General features: G+C 45.6%; 1 protein-coding gene across 4 annotated transcripts in view; it reads left to right on the top strand.

Moving 5' to 3' along the window:
* Positions 1–16,259, top strand: part of NSD1 (nuclear receptor binding SET domain protein 1) — a 65,251-nt gene that overhangs the window by 38,841 nt on the left and 10,151 nt on the right. For all 4 annotated transcript variants that reach the window (XM_030504225.1, XM_030504226.1, XM_030504227.1 and 1 more), the window contains 11 exons: positions 104–227; positions 791–991; positions 2,387–2,566; positions 2,893–3,049; positions 3,345–3,550; positions 4,085–4,197; positions 6,782–7,051; positions 8,385–8,501; positions 9,859–10,000; positions 10,452–10,558; positions 13,657–13,861. In XM_030504225.1, coding sequence (XP_030360085.1) covers positions 104–227; positions 791–991; positions 2,387–2,566; positions 2,893–3,049; positions 3,345–3,550; positions 4,085–4,197; positions 6,782–7,051; positions 8,385–8,501; positions 9,859–10,000; positions 10,452–10,558; positions 13,657–13,861 — 1,822 coding nt within the window. The remainder of the gene's footprint in view (positions 1–103; positions 228–790; positions 992–2,386; positions 2,567–2,892; positions 3,050–3,344; positions 3,551–4,084; positions 4,198–6,781; positions 7,052–8,384; positions 8,502–9,858; positions 10,001–10,451; positions 10,559–13,656; positions 13,862–16,259) is intronic.

Here is a 16,259-nt window from a genome sequence, read left to right on the forward strand (position 1 = left end):
TTTTCTGCAGGGGTCCCTGCTGGCCAGCACGTGGGTTGCTGCTGTCTGGGATGAGTTGGGAAGGAGGTTGCTCAGAGCTGACATTGTGTTTTCTTCCCCACAGATCTGCGAGAAGCCAGGGGAGCTGTTGCTGTGTGAGGCGCAGTGCTGTGGTGCTTTCCACCTGCAGTGCCTTGGGCTCTCCGAGATGCCAAAGGGCAAATTCATCTGCAATGAGTGTTCCACAGGTAAGACAGCTTTTGTGAGTGCAGGATAGGGTGCTTGCTGCCTGCTTACCTTGTGCTTCCTTTGCCGTAGCGATATGCCTGCAGTAGAACCACTAAGTAGCTCTCAGTCCTCTGATTATTGGCTTGATGGTTGATAATGACTTTTTAATTAGTTGGTCTTACTGTTGATTCAGGCATGTGGGGTGTGAAGAAGTGAATGGATGTCCAGGATCTGATGGGAAAGAGAAGGGGAAATTTTTAGCTGGGATTAAGAGAGGGCTTAGGTGGCGAGGATGAGTCTGAAGCAGGCTGGAAAGGTGGGAATGTCTTAAGTAGGGTTGTCAGGTTTTGGTTTTCTTCTTACTGTTCCCTTGCCTGAAATCACAGCCAGAATAATACTTTTATTTGATCTGGAGTTCCATTGCAGCTGCAGGTAAAACTAGCCTGCTGCAGAGACCTGTGCTTCGGCATAGGTACAGCTGGTTGGAAAGCTGTGCTGTGCTAATATGTAGCCTGGTGGAAGTGTCAGATCTTCATTTAGCTCTTTTGTGTGACTGATGTTATATCTGCTGCTCTTTCTCCAGGGGTCCATACCTGCTTTGTGTGCAAGAGCTGCGGGGAAGATGTAAAACGGTGCTTGCTGCCCCTCTGTGGGAAGTACTACCATGAAGCCTGCATACAGAAGTACCCACCCACAGTCATGCAGAACAAGGGCTTTCGATGCTCCCTGCACATCTGCATGACTTGTCACGCTGCTAACCCAACAAACATCTCTGCATCTAAAGGTACCAGAATCTTCGAGAGTGGTCCAGGGGATGTGGTCAGAAGCTTTTTCTTTGTTTCGTGTCTGGTCCACTAGCTCTTTAAGTGGATTTTCTGTCCTTGACACAGTGCTTGCTGCAGGGAGGAATAACGTCTCTCATGGGAGCAGAAGGGGAGGTGTTGGTGTGCGAGGTTGCTGCTCATCAGCGCTCCTGATGGTCAGACATGGCACTAAAATGTTCTCCTCTGTCCAGACGCCTGGATGCCTGCACGTCCAGCGGTGCCACATTGCCTCTGGCTTTTTGAATAAGTCTCTGGAGCTGTACTGACACTCTCGTGTTTCTCTTACCTACTTTCCACTGTGCTGGTGCTGTAGATGGTGCCTGCTTAGCAGCACTGGCTATCAAGGCAACGGCACAGAGAGCAACGTAGTAAAAACTATGATACTGTTGTAGTTCTCCTTTTCTTTTAATGCAGACTCTCCTCTTGTGGTAGTGACACCCCTGGGCTGAGCCTCTCAGGCAAACATTTGTTTGAGCTGTTGGCAGCAATACCTTGACCTTTATCTGACATGATTAAACTTAAAACTTTAATATGTTTGTCTTGTATATCTGCTTCTCAAGCTGCCTTCCTTTGAATTCTTGGTATCTTAAGATGAGTGACAATAAGACTGGCCCTATTTTTATCCTCAGGGTCTGTGTTAAAGGTGTTCGGGGGATTTTTTTCACCACATACCAGTATTTGGCGTAGGAGACAACACTAAGGGCTAAAGCCCACAGCTGACAGCTTCCCCACTGAACATTTACACTGTGTTCTTCTGGCTGCTGCTTCTCAGTGGTCAGATTTACCCCTTTTCCTCCTACCTCTTCTTGTTAATGGTTTCCTGTGAGGAACTGAAAACAGGCTCTCAAAAACCTTGGGTTAAATTAGGCCTGTAGGCAATTCTGAATTCTCCATTTTGGAATTTCAGAGTAAAATCTGATAAAGTGGAGAGGCAAGTGCTGATGTTTTCAGAAGCTGCACGGTTTGGTTTCATTATGTGCAGCCAAGCACTTGGAACTCCCCCTCTGTAATTACTGTCTGAGCTGATTTACTAATTATTTGTGTATGATAGGAAGCAGTCCCAGTCTGTGAACTCTTGAACTGTTTCTGCACAGCATGCAGGAAGTTTTTCACTACTAAAGATTTTATACATGTTATATACAAATATAATGGATATTCCTAATTTTATTTATATTTTGTTAAATAATAAGAATCTAGTGACTATGTCAGGGACAGTCAATAAAAAAGGTCAGTTTCCTTTTCACCTGCAGTTGCTGGTTTTGAGCTTACGTATCAATAGAGGCTGGTTTTGGCCAGAAACAAGAAATGATTGTCCTTTAGAGGCTCAGTGTGCTCCCAACATGTTCTGCTCCTAGGCCGCCTGATGCGCTGTGTGCGGTGTCCCGTTGCGTACCACTCCAATGACTTCTGCCTCGCTGCTGGCTCCGTGGTGCTCGCCTCCAACAGCATCATCTGCCCCAACCACTTCACTGCACGACGGGGCTGCCGCAACCACGAGCATGTCAACGTCAGCTGGTGCTTTGTCTGCTCGGAAGGTGAGATGGTCTGTGCTGGGTCCCCTGTCACCAAGAAATGCCCTCACAAGAAGTTATTAGAGAAGGCGGAAGCTTTGACCATCCGGAGTGTGCCAGTGGGAACTGCAGAGGTTGCCTTCCTGTCTGTCCCCATTTAAGTCCATCTTAAGGCTAGGAGTTTTTCTGGATCCTTACAAGGGTTCTTTTTGCAGCATGAGTAGGGCATAGCTTTCGAAAAGGGTTTGCAGAAGAGCGTCATGCCCTTTTCTCAGGTGTGTCTCTCTGGAAGTGTGGAGTCCAGCGCTTCTGCACAGTAACTGATGAAATCCTCCTCCTTTTCTTTGCAGGGGGCAGCCTCTTATGCTGTGAGTCATGCCCGGCTGCGTTTCACCGTGAGTGTCTAAACATTGAGATGCCAGAGGGAAGCTGGTATTGTAATGATTGCAAGGCAGGCAAAAAGCCACACTACAAGGAAGTAGTCTGGGTGAAAGTTGGGCGCTACAGGTAGGTGAAGGTAGAACAGAGTTGTCCCCATCCCTTCTTCAAGCAATGCTCATGGTGATTGAGGTGAGAAGCTGCTCCTCTCTGCAGGGTACAGTGCAGCAGCCTCTGGCTTTTTTGCATTGATGTAGTGGCTGGCGAAATGTGTGCTTTTCTCCTCCAGTAGCCTCTTGTCTCCCACCAGCCTCACTGGTAGCCCTCACACACTTTTTCCCCATATGTCCATGCAGTAGTGTACTTCTGAGTTGGTTGGAAGCAAGGAATCCAGATATTTCATCAGCCCTTCCCTGTGTTGCAGGTGGTGGCCAGCTGAGATTTGCCATCCTAGGACAATTCCTGTCAACATCCAGAAAATGAAACATGACATCGGTGAGTTCCCTGTGCTGTTCTTCGGCTCCAAGGATTACCTGTGGACCCATCAGGCCCGTGTGTTCCCTTACATGGAAGGTGATGTGAGCAGCAAAGACAAGATGGGAAAGGGCGTGGATGGCATATACAAGAAAGGTAACTTGTCTTCATCCAGGGAGGTACACGTTCTTTTTGTCTTCATTCCCATTTGCAGAAGTGATATTCTTGAAACAGAGAAAAAATGTTTTCTTAGAGCTAAAGTGAAGTTAAATTTGTAGAATGAGCTGTTGCTCATCTGTCATCCAGTGCACTCAGAATGTTCACTGGTCTGACTCCCAGAGAGGGAGAAGGGTGTGCAGATCTTGAATACTTCTCCAGCTCTGACATAGCCCCTCTAAATCTGAGTGAGCTGCTGCTTTGTCAGCTTCCTTGTGTCACATACAGTCATTATCTGTGTGTAAAAATGCACTTGGGAGTTGCGAATGCAGCTGCCTGACAGTTTGGATGCTTCATCATCCATGGGCAGGTCCCTTACTGTAACTTGTGAGTGCACTGGCTGGTGAACCTCTGAAGTACACAGCTTGTGGGGAGGTTTGCTTGTGGAAGTGGGAGCCTTAGGTGGACACTGGCAGCCCAGATCCCTGTGAACAGAGGGAGCTTTCTCGTAACACAGCCTGTTCTCTCACATAGCCCTTCAGGAAGCCGCAGTAAGATTTGAAGAGTTGAAGGCACAGAAAGAACTGAGACAGCTTCAGGAAGACAAAAAGAACGACAAGAAACCTCCTCCCTACAAACACATCAAGGTGAGGGCAGGTCGGGGTGGAGGGGCAGGTGTGGAAGAGAAGTCTTGAGCTGTTGGTGCAGGCGACTTACAGGTATACAGAAACGTTGCTACTGTTTGGGCATCTCTCTGCATTTGGAGGTTACTTCGGTGCTCTTGGCATCTTCAGTCATCCTTCACAAAAAGGATGCATGTATGTGCAGTGCTGTGTGGAAGCTGGACACCAGTAATAGAGGTACTCTGATTTACTGGCACAGGTCTGGACATGTCTGTGCTGTTCCATGTCGGTTGTGTGGTCTGAAGAAGCATCTTTCTACCTCAAGAACTTAGGGGAGAGTGCTCGTAATACGCAGTATGCTCGAGTGCTGTGTGCTACTGGTGGCAAGGTGGGCATCCCAGGACAAGAGATGGTTAGGGTGTAGTGGAGCAGAGCTGCATGGAGGATGGTAGCTCACAGTATCTTGTTTGATCCCTGCTATTGTTCTGTATCCCTTTCTGTATCAGTTGGTGACTGGACAGAAATACTAAAGCTGATGTACCTTCTGGAATATCAGCCCTGTTGCTGAGTTTTGGAGCACTCTTCATGTTTGGGGCTGTATTTTGTGGGAGATCTGGAGCAGCAATAGAAGTTCTATGGGATGGAGGTGACTTGAGGGGGGAGGTGGGGCGAGGCAGGTGTATGTGCTTGAGATGTGGGTCCAGACTGATCAGAAACCTGGTGACTCAGGTCCGTGTTCTTTATTCATTGCCTCTGTCAGCTCCTTCCCTTTTTTATGTGGCAAACTATGAAAGCTTAACTGACTGCTGGTGCTTTTTTTGTGTCTAGTTAAGACTTCTAAGCAGGCAGGTATGTCCTGCATGAGTTACGGTACAGTGTAAAGAACACTGCTGAATGCTGTGGCAGCAGTATGGGCCAGGCAGCTTCAGAGGAGGAGGAAATAGTTTCTCATTAAAGGTATTTTTAAGCTTGTCTGTGGCTGCAGCACAAAGGAACTTTGGAAGCAGTTTGGAGCCTTTGAAATACCTTTTAGTATAAATAATAACTGTCATGGTCATTAGCCGTGGCAGCTCTTCTGAGTGCAAGCTGTTTGTCTCTGTGAAAGCAAAGTAGTTAGAAGGAGCATACGGTGGACTGGAGAGGGTTTCAGGGTGGAATGGCCAGAGCTGGTTGCGTCTTGCTCCTGTCCTGGCCTTCTAAGTAGATCAGCACCTGGGAGTTCGTCCCAAGGAGACCCAAGAGTCTGCTGCAAAATACACTTGGGATCCTTAATCACATCGGGGTTGTGGCTAGTCCAGGCATTGCCCTGGTTTGGAACTGGTTTGGAACTAGCAGTGCCTCAGAGGAGAGTAGAGCAGGCTTGCTGGGCATGTGTGTGTGTTCAGACACTGGGATGACTTGGAGTGGCGGTGCCAGAGCCAGCAAGGACACTGCTGTCTGGGCTGACCTAATCCTGGGGGTGTCATCACTGAGTAAGAGACGGAAAGCACCAGAGGAGAGCACAAGAGTGACAAGGAAGGTGGGACACAGTTCTAGGAGGAAGTGGAGACTATGCTGAAGAGATTAATCAGAGGTTTCTGCAAGGTTTGCTTTTAAACACAGAAGGAGGATCCAGGCTAGGCCAGCCTCAGGCAGACTGCCAGCACGGAAACCTTGCTCTGTGGGTAGAACTAGATAAATAATGTGGGGGCTGGAATAGTTGTGCTAAATGATCCCCTCCTTTTGTGTTCTGAGAGAGGAGAGGAAGCCGATGGTATTGCTCACCCAGGCAAAGAACAGTGAGGAGCTTTTCTTCAGTGTCTCTCTCCAAAGTCCTGAGTCTGTTGCCCACTTTTCAGTGTTTGCTGCCATTAACCAAAACTGAAGCACCTTGCTCATGCCACAGACACACCAGTCACTTCTACAGCTGGTGCTGCACTCTGCTTCCTTCTGGAGCGGTTTTTAGAGAGCTCCTTGCCTTAACTCTGAGTTCCTCTCTGGGCTTTCCAACCCCAGCCTTGTCTGGTTTTTCTTTATTTCCATCTGCAGGACAGTTGGGTAGGAAGCTAACTGCTTGTGGCCTGGTGCATAGGTAGGCCCTCTGCACTCTGTCATGGGCATGCCAGCCTGGTTCTGATAGTGAGTGACAGCTGAGAGCACAAGCCCGCTCGAAGGTAACAGGTTAAACAAACAGGGCTGTAAAGGAAAGCTGAGGAAGAGGACTCAATGCACAGAGGCCAGGAAAGATGCTGTTTCACACAGAAAATGGTTTGGTGTTGGTCACAGGTATGGTGTGCAGCCAGCAAGAGTCCTGGGCCACTTGGGTTGGATGTAGACACAGAGGTGATGGGAGGGGGACACTTGGCAGCCTCCCTCCCCTCCAGGGTCACAGAACACACCCTGCACCAGTGGTGCTAATGGGGGACCTGCATCCTCCTTCACTCTGCCCTCTAACCATATACCTCTTGAAATAGTGTGCCCAGGAGCACATCTGTGCTTGTACTTGTGTCGTGCTGCCCCTTGCTGTAACTAACACTGCAGCTGTCAGCTCGTGGGCAAGGGTTGAGTATAGAAGTGGCTACCAGGATAACTTGTTCTTGAGAGCTGACATCTTCCATATGCATTCAAGGTGAACCGGCCGGTGGGTAAGGTACAGATCTTCACTGCAGACCTGTCTGAGATACCACGTTGCAACTGCAAACCAACAGATGAAAACCCGTGTGGCCTGGACTCCGAGTGCATCAACCGCATGTTGCTCTATGAATGCCACCCCCTGGTGTGTCCCGCTGGGGAGCGCTGCCAGAACCAGTGCTTCTCCAAGCGGCAGTATCCCGAGGTACAGATCTTCCGCACGCTGGCACGAGGCTGGGGCTTACAAGCCAAAACAGACATCAGAAAGGTACCTTCTCTGTTTCTGCATGCAGTTTTCTCTTGCTGCTTCTTTCTTACTCAGTGTTGATTTCAATAGATTGGAAAAATTACTAACTTCCATAATTAGAAGACTACATCTTGCCATAGAATGCTATTTAGGAAAGAAATGGATGAGTTCTAACTTTTCCAGTCCTGACAAGAATGTTTTGGCTCAGCTAACCAAGAAAATAGTTTGCATGTTGATGTCCCACATGGTAAGAAGGATGATTGCTTGATCTGTCTGCTTGTATGGACGACAGGCTTTGAGTACACCAAAACACTGGCATGAAGACTGTGCTCAGGATTTCCATATGGGAAACAGTGATTATACCTCCCCTCATTCTTGAATAGCCAGGCTTTTCCAGCACGAGAATCTTGTATCAGAAACTGAAAACAGGGCTTGGCTCTTACAAAAGGGTAATGTCTTGGAGATAGCTATTATTAATGCTGAAACTAATATCTCCAGCTAAAACATTTGTATATAATTTTAAAATCCAGAGAATCGTAGTTCTGTGGACACACATATGTGCTGAATGAAGAAGGAAAAATGTTAAAGAGAACCCCAAAGCTAAAAAACGGTGAAGTGAAACAGGACAGTTAGCATAGTAGGAGAAAAATGTCTGAAAAAGGAGTATGGACAGTGCGCTGTGGGGGAGGGCTTGATAGCAGAAGGAGAAATGTGAGTCTGTCCTGTTGAGGCTTCGCTGCTTGCTGTGATATAGGTTAAAGGGTCTCTCTGCTGTTCCATGCACCTGGAAGTTATGTTTCACTTTCAGCAGACAGTCTGGAAACAGCAGAACTCAGTTATTTAATGGAGACAGCTATTAGCCTCTCTGCAGCAGAGCTGGGCTTCCCTTTGGTGGCTGGAGTATGGTCTCTGTGGTACTTCACTGCAGGGAACTCCACAGATCCACTGCAGGAGCAGTTGCCCTTGGTGCATCATGCTGCTTGGTGTGGTTGGTCCCCAAAGGGGTACTGTTTCATGCTGGAATGTGGTTTTGCAGTGCTTTGAGCTTTGCAGCAAAGAGCTGGTTTTGTGGTTTACTTCTGTGCTGTCCCTGAACGTTAATTCTTTCCGTAGCACAAAGATGGCTGTTGTTTAATTTATTTCAAGTTACTTTTTGAGTATGTGAAAGGGATGTATGATTCAGGGCTCTTAATGAAGATTATAGGTCAAACTGGCTACAAAGCACATGGAAATATTTTTATGAAAAGGTTTCCACAAAGGAAACAGGAACTAAGTTTTAGAACAAAGGTGGATGTCCCTTCATCCTGGAGGGAATTTGTCTCATCTTACCAGCTTGTTGTTTCCTCTCTGGCAGGGCGAATTTGTTAATGAGTATGTTGGGGAGCTAATTGATGAGGAGGAGTGCCGAGCCCGAATCCGCTATGCTCAGGAGCATGACATCACCAATTTCTACATGTTGACACTGGATAAGGTATGTAGGAGGAATTTTTCTTGCCAGGATACTTTATAGAAGTAAAATAATTGCAAGGAAGGCATGACAGTGGTCTTCTCCAGCAAGTAAAATGGTGCTAAGAGTTGCTGATGAACCGGTATGTGTTTCCACTGAAGAAAAGACTAAAAGAATGGACTTGACATGCAGTAGAGAAGGTTGGATATTAGGATTAGGAGGAAAGTCTGAACCAACTTCTTCAGAGTTTATTCAGAAGAGGTGAGGCAGTTGTCTGAGGATTGTAGATCCTGCTTCATAACGGGGTGAATTTGGCATCTTCAGGATCCTTCCCAGCAGCTGAACTCTGCAGAGTCCAGAACTGGGCTGGTGTGTGCAAGAGAAGGCATCAGTCTTCACATACACAAGTACCAGTCACAGTGAGACCTTGGTTTAAGTTCAGATCCCAGGTCTTGCTGATTTAAGTAAAGCAGTGGAGTTGTTACAGCCCCACAGACTCCTCAGAGGGTCCTGGAGGCCAGGTTGTTGGTGTGAGCTCCTGGCTTTCAGAGGTAAGTGCTTGTCAGATGCTTTCCACACTTTCGTCACTCAGCCTTGTAAAGATTAGAGGGAGACCATGAAAGGAGGCACAGGAAGAAACTGTCAGGTGTGGGACAGGATAGCAGTGTGACTGCTTTCTTGCTCTTCCCTCTTGCTGGAAGTTCACACTGACCATATCTTGATCTCCTTGTTTGTCTGATGGGTGGGAGCAGGGGCAAAACCAAGTGTTAGTATCTACCTCATTATTTCAAAAGCAGATCTCACTTGCAGCTGCTCTCTCCTCTCCAACACAGTCTAATAAGTGGTAGTGTGCTGTACAGAGGTATACCTCACACATATCATACTGTTCCTGTTTTCCTTCTATACATTGACCCACAAGAAATAGGAACTAATATTTTGCTTTTAAGCAGAAGTTGGGGTCTGGAATCACAAGTGCTGCCTTGGAAGTGTACTGATTATCCAGCACTGACACTGCAGGGAGAGCTGACTTCTCAGAAAGCAGTGGTGGGACTTCTCTGGCTGTTGAGGAGCTATTGTGTCTTTGAAAAGGAAGATGAAGCTGTGCAGGAGACTGTATTGCTGTATGATCTGCAGTGTGTGGAAAGCAGTTGGGTGTCTGTTGATTTTCCAGGCAGCACAGCGACACCTGTCACTTACACTCGGTTAAAACACATGGATGAACTCAGGTGCTTCACGAGCATCATCAGATGCCTCTGCTGTCACACTTTTCAGTGCTGGTTAATGCTTTCTTGGTATATTGGTACCTGGGCTGCAACGGTTTGAGCAAGAAATGACCATTCATTAACTGCATGTTTCTGATTTTTATTTCTTCCCATTCCAGGATCGAATCATTGATGCTGGGCCAAAGGGCAATTACGCTCGGTTCATGAACCATTGCTGCCAGCCAAACTGCGAGACTCAGAAGTGGTGTGTGAACGGCGACACGCGGGTCGGGCTCTTCGCAATTGTAAATATCAAAGCTGGTAAGAAACCCTGCTCTGGCAGTACCTGCAGTTAAAGCGTGGGAGTGTTTCTGTAAGGAAAGGGGAGGGTTTGTAGCTCCCTGGGAAGATAGTTAATCTTTGTTTTCATGTAGGCATTCATGAGACTTAACCACCAGCGCTGACATAATTAAACACATCCATGGTATAAATGGAGGTTCCTAGTTCTGATTTGTGGGGCTTAGAAATGGAACTAAGCATGCTACTGGGTGGGGTGGAGTGCCCTTTTTAGCTGTAGCACGTGGTTGGAATACGGGGTTGCACTGAACTTTGAATCAACACAGATCTATGGGGAGATGAATAGTTGGTATCCTTGTGTATTTGTGACAGTCATTTGTGGCATTGTATTTCAAAAGTGCTTTTATTTCAGCAGTGAGACATTCTACCCCATAGCTCATTACAACTTGCTTGGTTTTGATCTGCTTTTGTGCAGGGACTGAGCTGACTTTCAACTACAACCTGGAGTGTTTGGGAAACGGAAAGACCGTTTGTAAATGTGGTGCCCCAAACTGCAGTGGCTTCCTAGGAGTACGGCCAAAGGTATGATGCCTCCTTTAAGCTTTTGTTCTTCCACATCACGTTTTTGCATAGATGTGCATCATTTGTTGCAGAGATCTCAGGCAGGGTAATCAGTGTGGTCATGAGAACAGTGCTTGAAATGAGCTGAATATTCAAGTTTCCATTCTGAGAGAACAGATCTTAGACCTCAGTTGTTAGAGTTGCAATAAATAATGACAGGAAGTTGTATTTTACACCAAAAGAGTAAATGAAAGATTTTTTTTCAGAATTTTCTGTTTATTATCATGGCATGATAGAAGAGGAGCAAAGGACAGGCATGGGAAGGACTGCTGTCGGATAACCAGGCAATACAGCTCAGCCCATTTCCCAAAGTAAAGGCCTGAGTAAATTGTGAGCATGCATGAAAGGCCAGCAAACTTGCATTCCTTTAGACTGGAGTTGCTTTAGAGCCAGAAGGCTTCTATCTGCATCACCACCTTTGCTGCAATAGGAGACTTCTTGGGTTTTTTCCTTCTATTAATTAAGCAATTGATGTTTACACATCATCCAGGCATAAGAAATTTTCCATATATGTAGTAGAAAAATCACTGGGTTTTAGACTTCACTGGCTTTTGGGAGCTTCGTTTTGTAACTGCAGTATTGCAGTAAGAGGAATTGATTTCAGTTACCTCCTTGTGTGAGCTGGTTCTCACTGGGAAAAGGAAATTACAGGAGCAGTTGGCCAAGTTCCCAGCTGTCACCAGCAAAATCCATGTCTCAGCTGTTGGTTTGTTTCAAGAGCTTCACCAAATCAGTCTGTAATCCCTCTGCTCTGACATGTGGATACTGGTGGATTATTTACCCACAGTTAAGGGTTAAAAACCCTGTCCATATATAGGGAAGGTTTTATGAATTCTCCAGAGAGCTTCGTTCTGCAGAATTAACTTACGGTAAAAAAAAAATAAATAATTGATGTCTTAAGAAGTTGACAGATGAGATGAATGGCACATCTGATGTATTTAGTTCTTTTTTTGCGGTTGAGATTCAAAGTTCAATTGATTTTGTGCTGCTCCTGTGTTATACATGGTTTGACTGTCATTTTTACCCTGAAATTGCAGGTTGCATGATGGAAATCAGAGAACGGTGCCCTTTAGTTGGCATTAATGTTCCATTGTGATGCCTGAGGCGACTCATTCTGTCTTGATGAGATGGGCTAAGAAACAATACCCAAGAAAGCAGTACCATGGGGGTTTTTTGTTTTTCTTTTTTTTTTTTTCCTTCCCAAATTCCTCCCACAATAGATGCATTTTTAAGCTTCTTGAAGATACAGCAAGACAAGATTATACTCAAGTTCGCTCTTCAAAGTGACCTTGCTAAGTGGGACTGTGGAAGAATGCTTGGGAGTCTATTGTATTGAAGTGGGAATCGCTTAGTCCAGCTGTTAGACCTTGCCTTAGACATTCAAATTAGCTGTGAAAGGTTTTTCTTGTTCTCTTTGTAGTTAAATAGCCGAGGTACTAGACGCTGATAATAGGTGGAGTGATTTCACTGTCTGCATTTTTAGCGATAAGAAAGGCTTGACTGGTCCCCGTTGTCATTGTGAATGGTGGTATGAAACCAGAAATATCCACAGGTAAAGGGGAAGGAAACAATCGAGCTGTAACTGCATAGTGGCAGGACAGCTGGATAACCACTGCTGCCCGATTCTGAAACTGTAGGTCTGCAGACAAAGGTCTTTAAATGTTTTGTTGGTTTTGGGTTTAGGCTTTGTAAGAGAGCAGTGAAAATAGTGCCCATATTTATGCAGAACAAAGGATGCAAAAATTGCCTTGTAGGTGTCATGTCAGCACATACATGTTCTGTGTGGAGAACACATTATTTCGACATAGATATGTGGAAAATGGCATAAAATTTAGCTCATGTCTGTTTAGATAAACTGAATTGATAGTGCTTTGATAAGGTCACCAACTGGGGACAAATGGCATCGGGAGGCTTAGCCTAGAGACGATCTCTGCTAGGGGGTTAGGAGTAGTGTGAAGAATTAGTTTGAAGGGAAGGGCAGCCTTTGAGGAAGCCTTAGGCCAGAGAAGAGAGCACTTAAAACATTTATATGCCAATCTTGGGACCAGTTGTGGTTATTTCATTACTACCTATTACTACACAGCTGTTGGAAGCATGATAATACAACTGTAATTTAACGGTGTGGGAGAGGATGGGGCATTTGCAAAGGTATAACTGAGTATTACTGGGAATGGGCTGGAGTTGGGAGGTGCAGTACACCAGAGTACACACCTGAAGAGTAATAGCAGAAGCAAATCTGCCATGAGAAGGTCATGAGGAGTGGTGGAGAAGGAGTGTGAGCAGTTCAGCTGCCGCAGGACTGAGCTGCTGTTGTGACACAGCTGTTAAAAAGGCAAATACAGGCAGTGCTTTGAGAAGGAACTCCTGTTATTTTAGAGAAATGTTGATGTCATTGTACATGGCATGTGAGGCATCATCTTAAATAGCATGGGTAGTTCTTTAACTTGTGTTGGGGAGAAATAAACTCAATGGGGCAGAGAAAAGCCATTAGGAAGACTGAGGGTGCAGACTGTTCATGTCTGGTTTATGAGAAGGAGAATATGTCCCGGTGGTTACTTCAGGGAGAGAGGAAAAACTGTGTGGAAAAGAGCAGCACTGACATGAGAAAAATAGGTCTAAACTGATCATAGATAAATTCAGACTGAAAACAGAGAGAGGAGGGAGGAATGTCAAGAAGTGCAGGAAGGCCTCGGAGAGGCTCTTCGTAAGTCACGGGTGCAAGGAGACCTGACTGCTTTGAGGACCTGAAGAGTGTGAAAGGTAGCACAAGCTCAGTGACATCAGGCAGTCCCTGGCTCCTCATTCTGCTGTTGCTAATTGATGTATCCCACGTTTAACCAGGCTTTGGTGCAGGGCTTCCAGGCTCTTAAAGAGAACTATTTGCTGTAGTAGATTGGTTGCCAAATATTAAGCAGCACTGTAGAGATGCTACATATGTTTCAGGTATGGCTGGCAGTGGGATTTTTGTTTGCAGGGTTTGCAGTTACCTCCACTGTAGCAGGAAGGGAACAGATGGAAGGGGCAGAGACCTGCATTAACTGACATTGTCTCACCCACAGAGCCAGCCCAGCCTCAATGAGGAAAAGTCCAAGAAGCTAAAGAGACGGCCGCAGATGAAGCGCAGGTCGCAGGCGGAGGTGATGAAGGAGCGAGAGGACGAGTGTTTCAGCTGTGGGGATGGAGGGCAGCTGGTTTCTTGTAAGAAGCCAGGCTGCCCCAAGGTGTACCACGCAGACTGCCTCAACCTGACCAAAAGACCTGCAGGTCAGTGCTCCACGTGGCTGGGCTCTGCTTGGGTTGTGGTGTTGACTCGGTGTCCCAGGCGCTGCTCATCACCTTGCACTCACTTCACAGCATCATAAAGTTTAGAGAAATCTTTCTCACATGGTCCATATGATACAACCCTGGTTTGCACCCCACTGTGACTGCAAAAAGGTGAATTAATTGCTGAAGGGGCAGCTGGTCCTTGCCTGAAAAATGGTACTTGTGAGCAGAACCCATCCTTGAGGCCTGGCAAAGGACAGTCCCAACAATAGTTGAGATACTGGTTCCTCAAATTGGCCATTTTCTCCAAGTTGAAGGCAATTGAGTGAGCTGAATGGTCAGGAAAAGCACTGGTGGAAAATAGACAAAAATGTGTTAGATCTCTGAACAGCCGTGAGTTCATAGTAAAGGAAGAGAACAGTATCAAAGCATATCCTAGTTTGTGGTGAAATGGGGGCAGAAATTTGAAATAAAAAGAAAAAATATTCCAAAAGTACTTCTGGTTGGGTGCAGACAAAGAAATAGGCTCCGTGTATGAGTGATAAAACACCTTTGAGTTCACTAGTAGGTGAGGAGGTGTAAAGTAACATCTATTAGAGGGAACGATTTAAGTTACATTTAAAAATTATGGGGGAGGTGGTTGATGGGAGTGTTTCCTCTGTGATTCAATTTGTGTTGGTTACTAAAGATGTTCCTGCGACCTTTAATGAGTGCTCAGGTTTAACCAATCCTCAGAAAGGGAAAAAGTCTGACCAGAGTCTTGGTAGGCCAGTTAGCCTGATGTCTGCCAGGCCAGGAGGATGGAAAAGCTGATACAGCATTGAGTGCCTAATGAATTCAATGGTAAGAATATAAACAATACTAGATGACAAGTTTTTAGGTACAATAACTCATCAACCCTAATCTAGGAGCTTTTGCTAAGATAATACATTTGGTTAATGTAAGCAACTGCATTGAAATAATTTGTTTAGGGGCTTGTAAATCTTTTTGATTCAATACTGAAAGCATTGTCATAATTAGAAATTCCCTGTGCAGCTCTGTACAGTGTTTCTGAACCCATCGGGGGCAGGCTGAGAAACATGGAACCGAGCAGGCTCTGGAAGTAGCTGCCAGGAGAGTCACTGCACTACAGGGAGCCAGAACTGGGTGTTCAGCATCTCTAGCTGTAATTTGGCACAAGGTGTAGAAGGGCTAGTAGAGTGTTTTGTAGCTGCCAGAAATTATGTTGTAAGTTTGGGGGACAATAAGGTGTTTATACAGAAGAGCTTGGATTGCTCATTGAGCAAACACTGTGAAAGCCAATGGGAGTGCAGGTTATTCCTATGGAACATCATCATTCTGGGTGAGGGAGCCCTGAATATCACCTTCCTGTTTATTTTTGTGTGCTAAGACAGGGCGCCCTAACATCCTGGCAGGTTTTCCCATGCTTTGAAGTCCCCAGTAAAGGACAATCCAGCCTTTTCCTCACTTTCCATTTGAAAAGTTTCTCGTAACAGCCTTGCTTGACCAAACAAAGGTTTGCATCTTTCCAATATCCAGTTTTTTACATACTGGAAGGCTGTGATCTCTTTAGTCCTCTTCTGGCTTAAACAAACACAGCCTCTCCTTGCAGCTTCTGTTTTCCAAAATTACTATTCTTGGTCTGCTCTGGACTGTGTCCCACTTGCTTACACATTTTTAGAGCTGGTAACGTGGTTTTTAGCAGCATTGCAGCCGAGGCCTTGCTGACACCAGCAGAAGAGAGTAACATATTTTGTGTTTTATAGAAAATTTCTCAGGAAATAAGATTTTACTTGTTTTGCAAAAATAACTTTAATATTTGTGATGTTTGCGATTTGCCCTTTCATCCCTGAGTCCTTATGCTGATTGCTTTTCACATACTTTATTTCTTCCTCCTGCAGTCCTGCTTCGCATTAGTCTTTATTTAATTGCACCTTCTAACCACATATCTGCAGTCCCTCACAGTCTTGTTATCTACCCATTTCTGCAAGAGTATTTGCTGTTCTGCTTCCAGAAATGTAAATTCAAATACAGACTAAAATAGACTCCTGCAGGATGTCACTGGAAATGCCTCCTCAGTTTGCCAGAAGACCATTAATACCTGTGTTTTTGAGAATAATTTTCAGTCGGTTGTAAGCATTTTACTCTTGGGCTGTTATTATCATAGCCTGCTCCTTAGAGTATCATGCAGGACATGAAAGGTTCAGCACTTTTTACTTCAAATGTTTCCTCTGCCATGGGCATTGCTGTCAAGTAATTGGAATTTCCTGCTTGTTTGCATGTTACTAATTGTGTCATCTTACTTCCAAGAGCTCCCGGCTGTCTCTGGAGAGCCTGCTTATTCATTAGGCCTTTTATCCTGTCAAAGACCATTAGAGTGATTTGATAGGATTTATCC

The sequence above is a fragment of the Strigops habroptila genome, chromosome 12 (genome assembly GCF_004027225.2).
Source record: "Strigops habroptila isolate Jane chromosome 12, bStrHab1.2.pri, whole genome shotgun sequence".
Lineage (NCBI taxonomy): Eukaryota > Metazoa > Chordata > Aves > Psittaciformes > Psittacidae > Strigops > Strigops habroptila.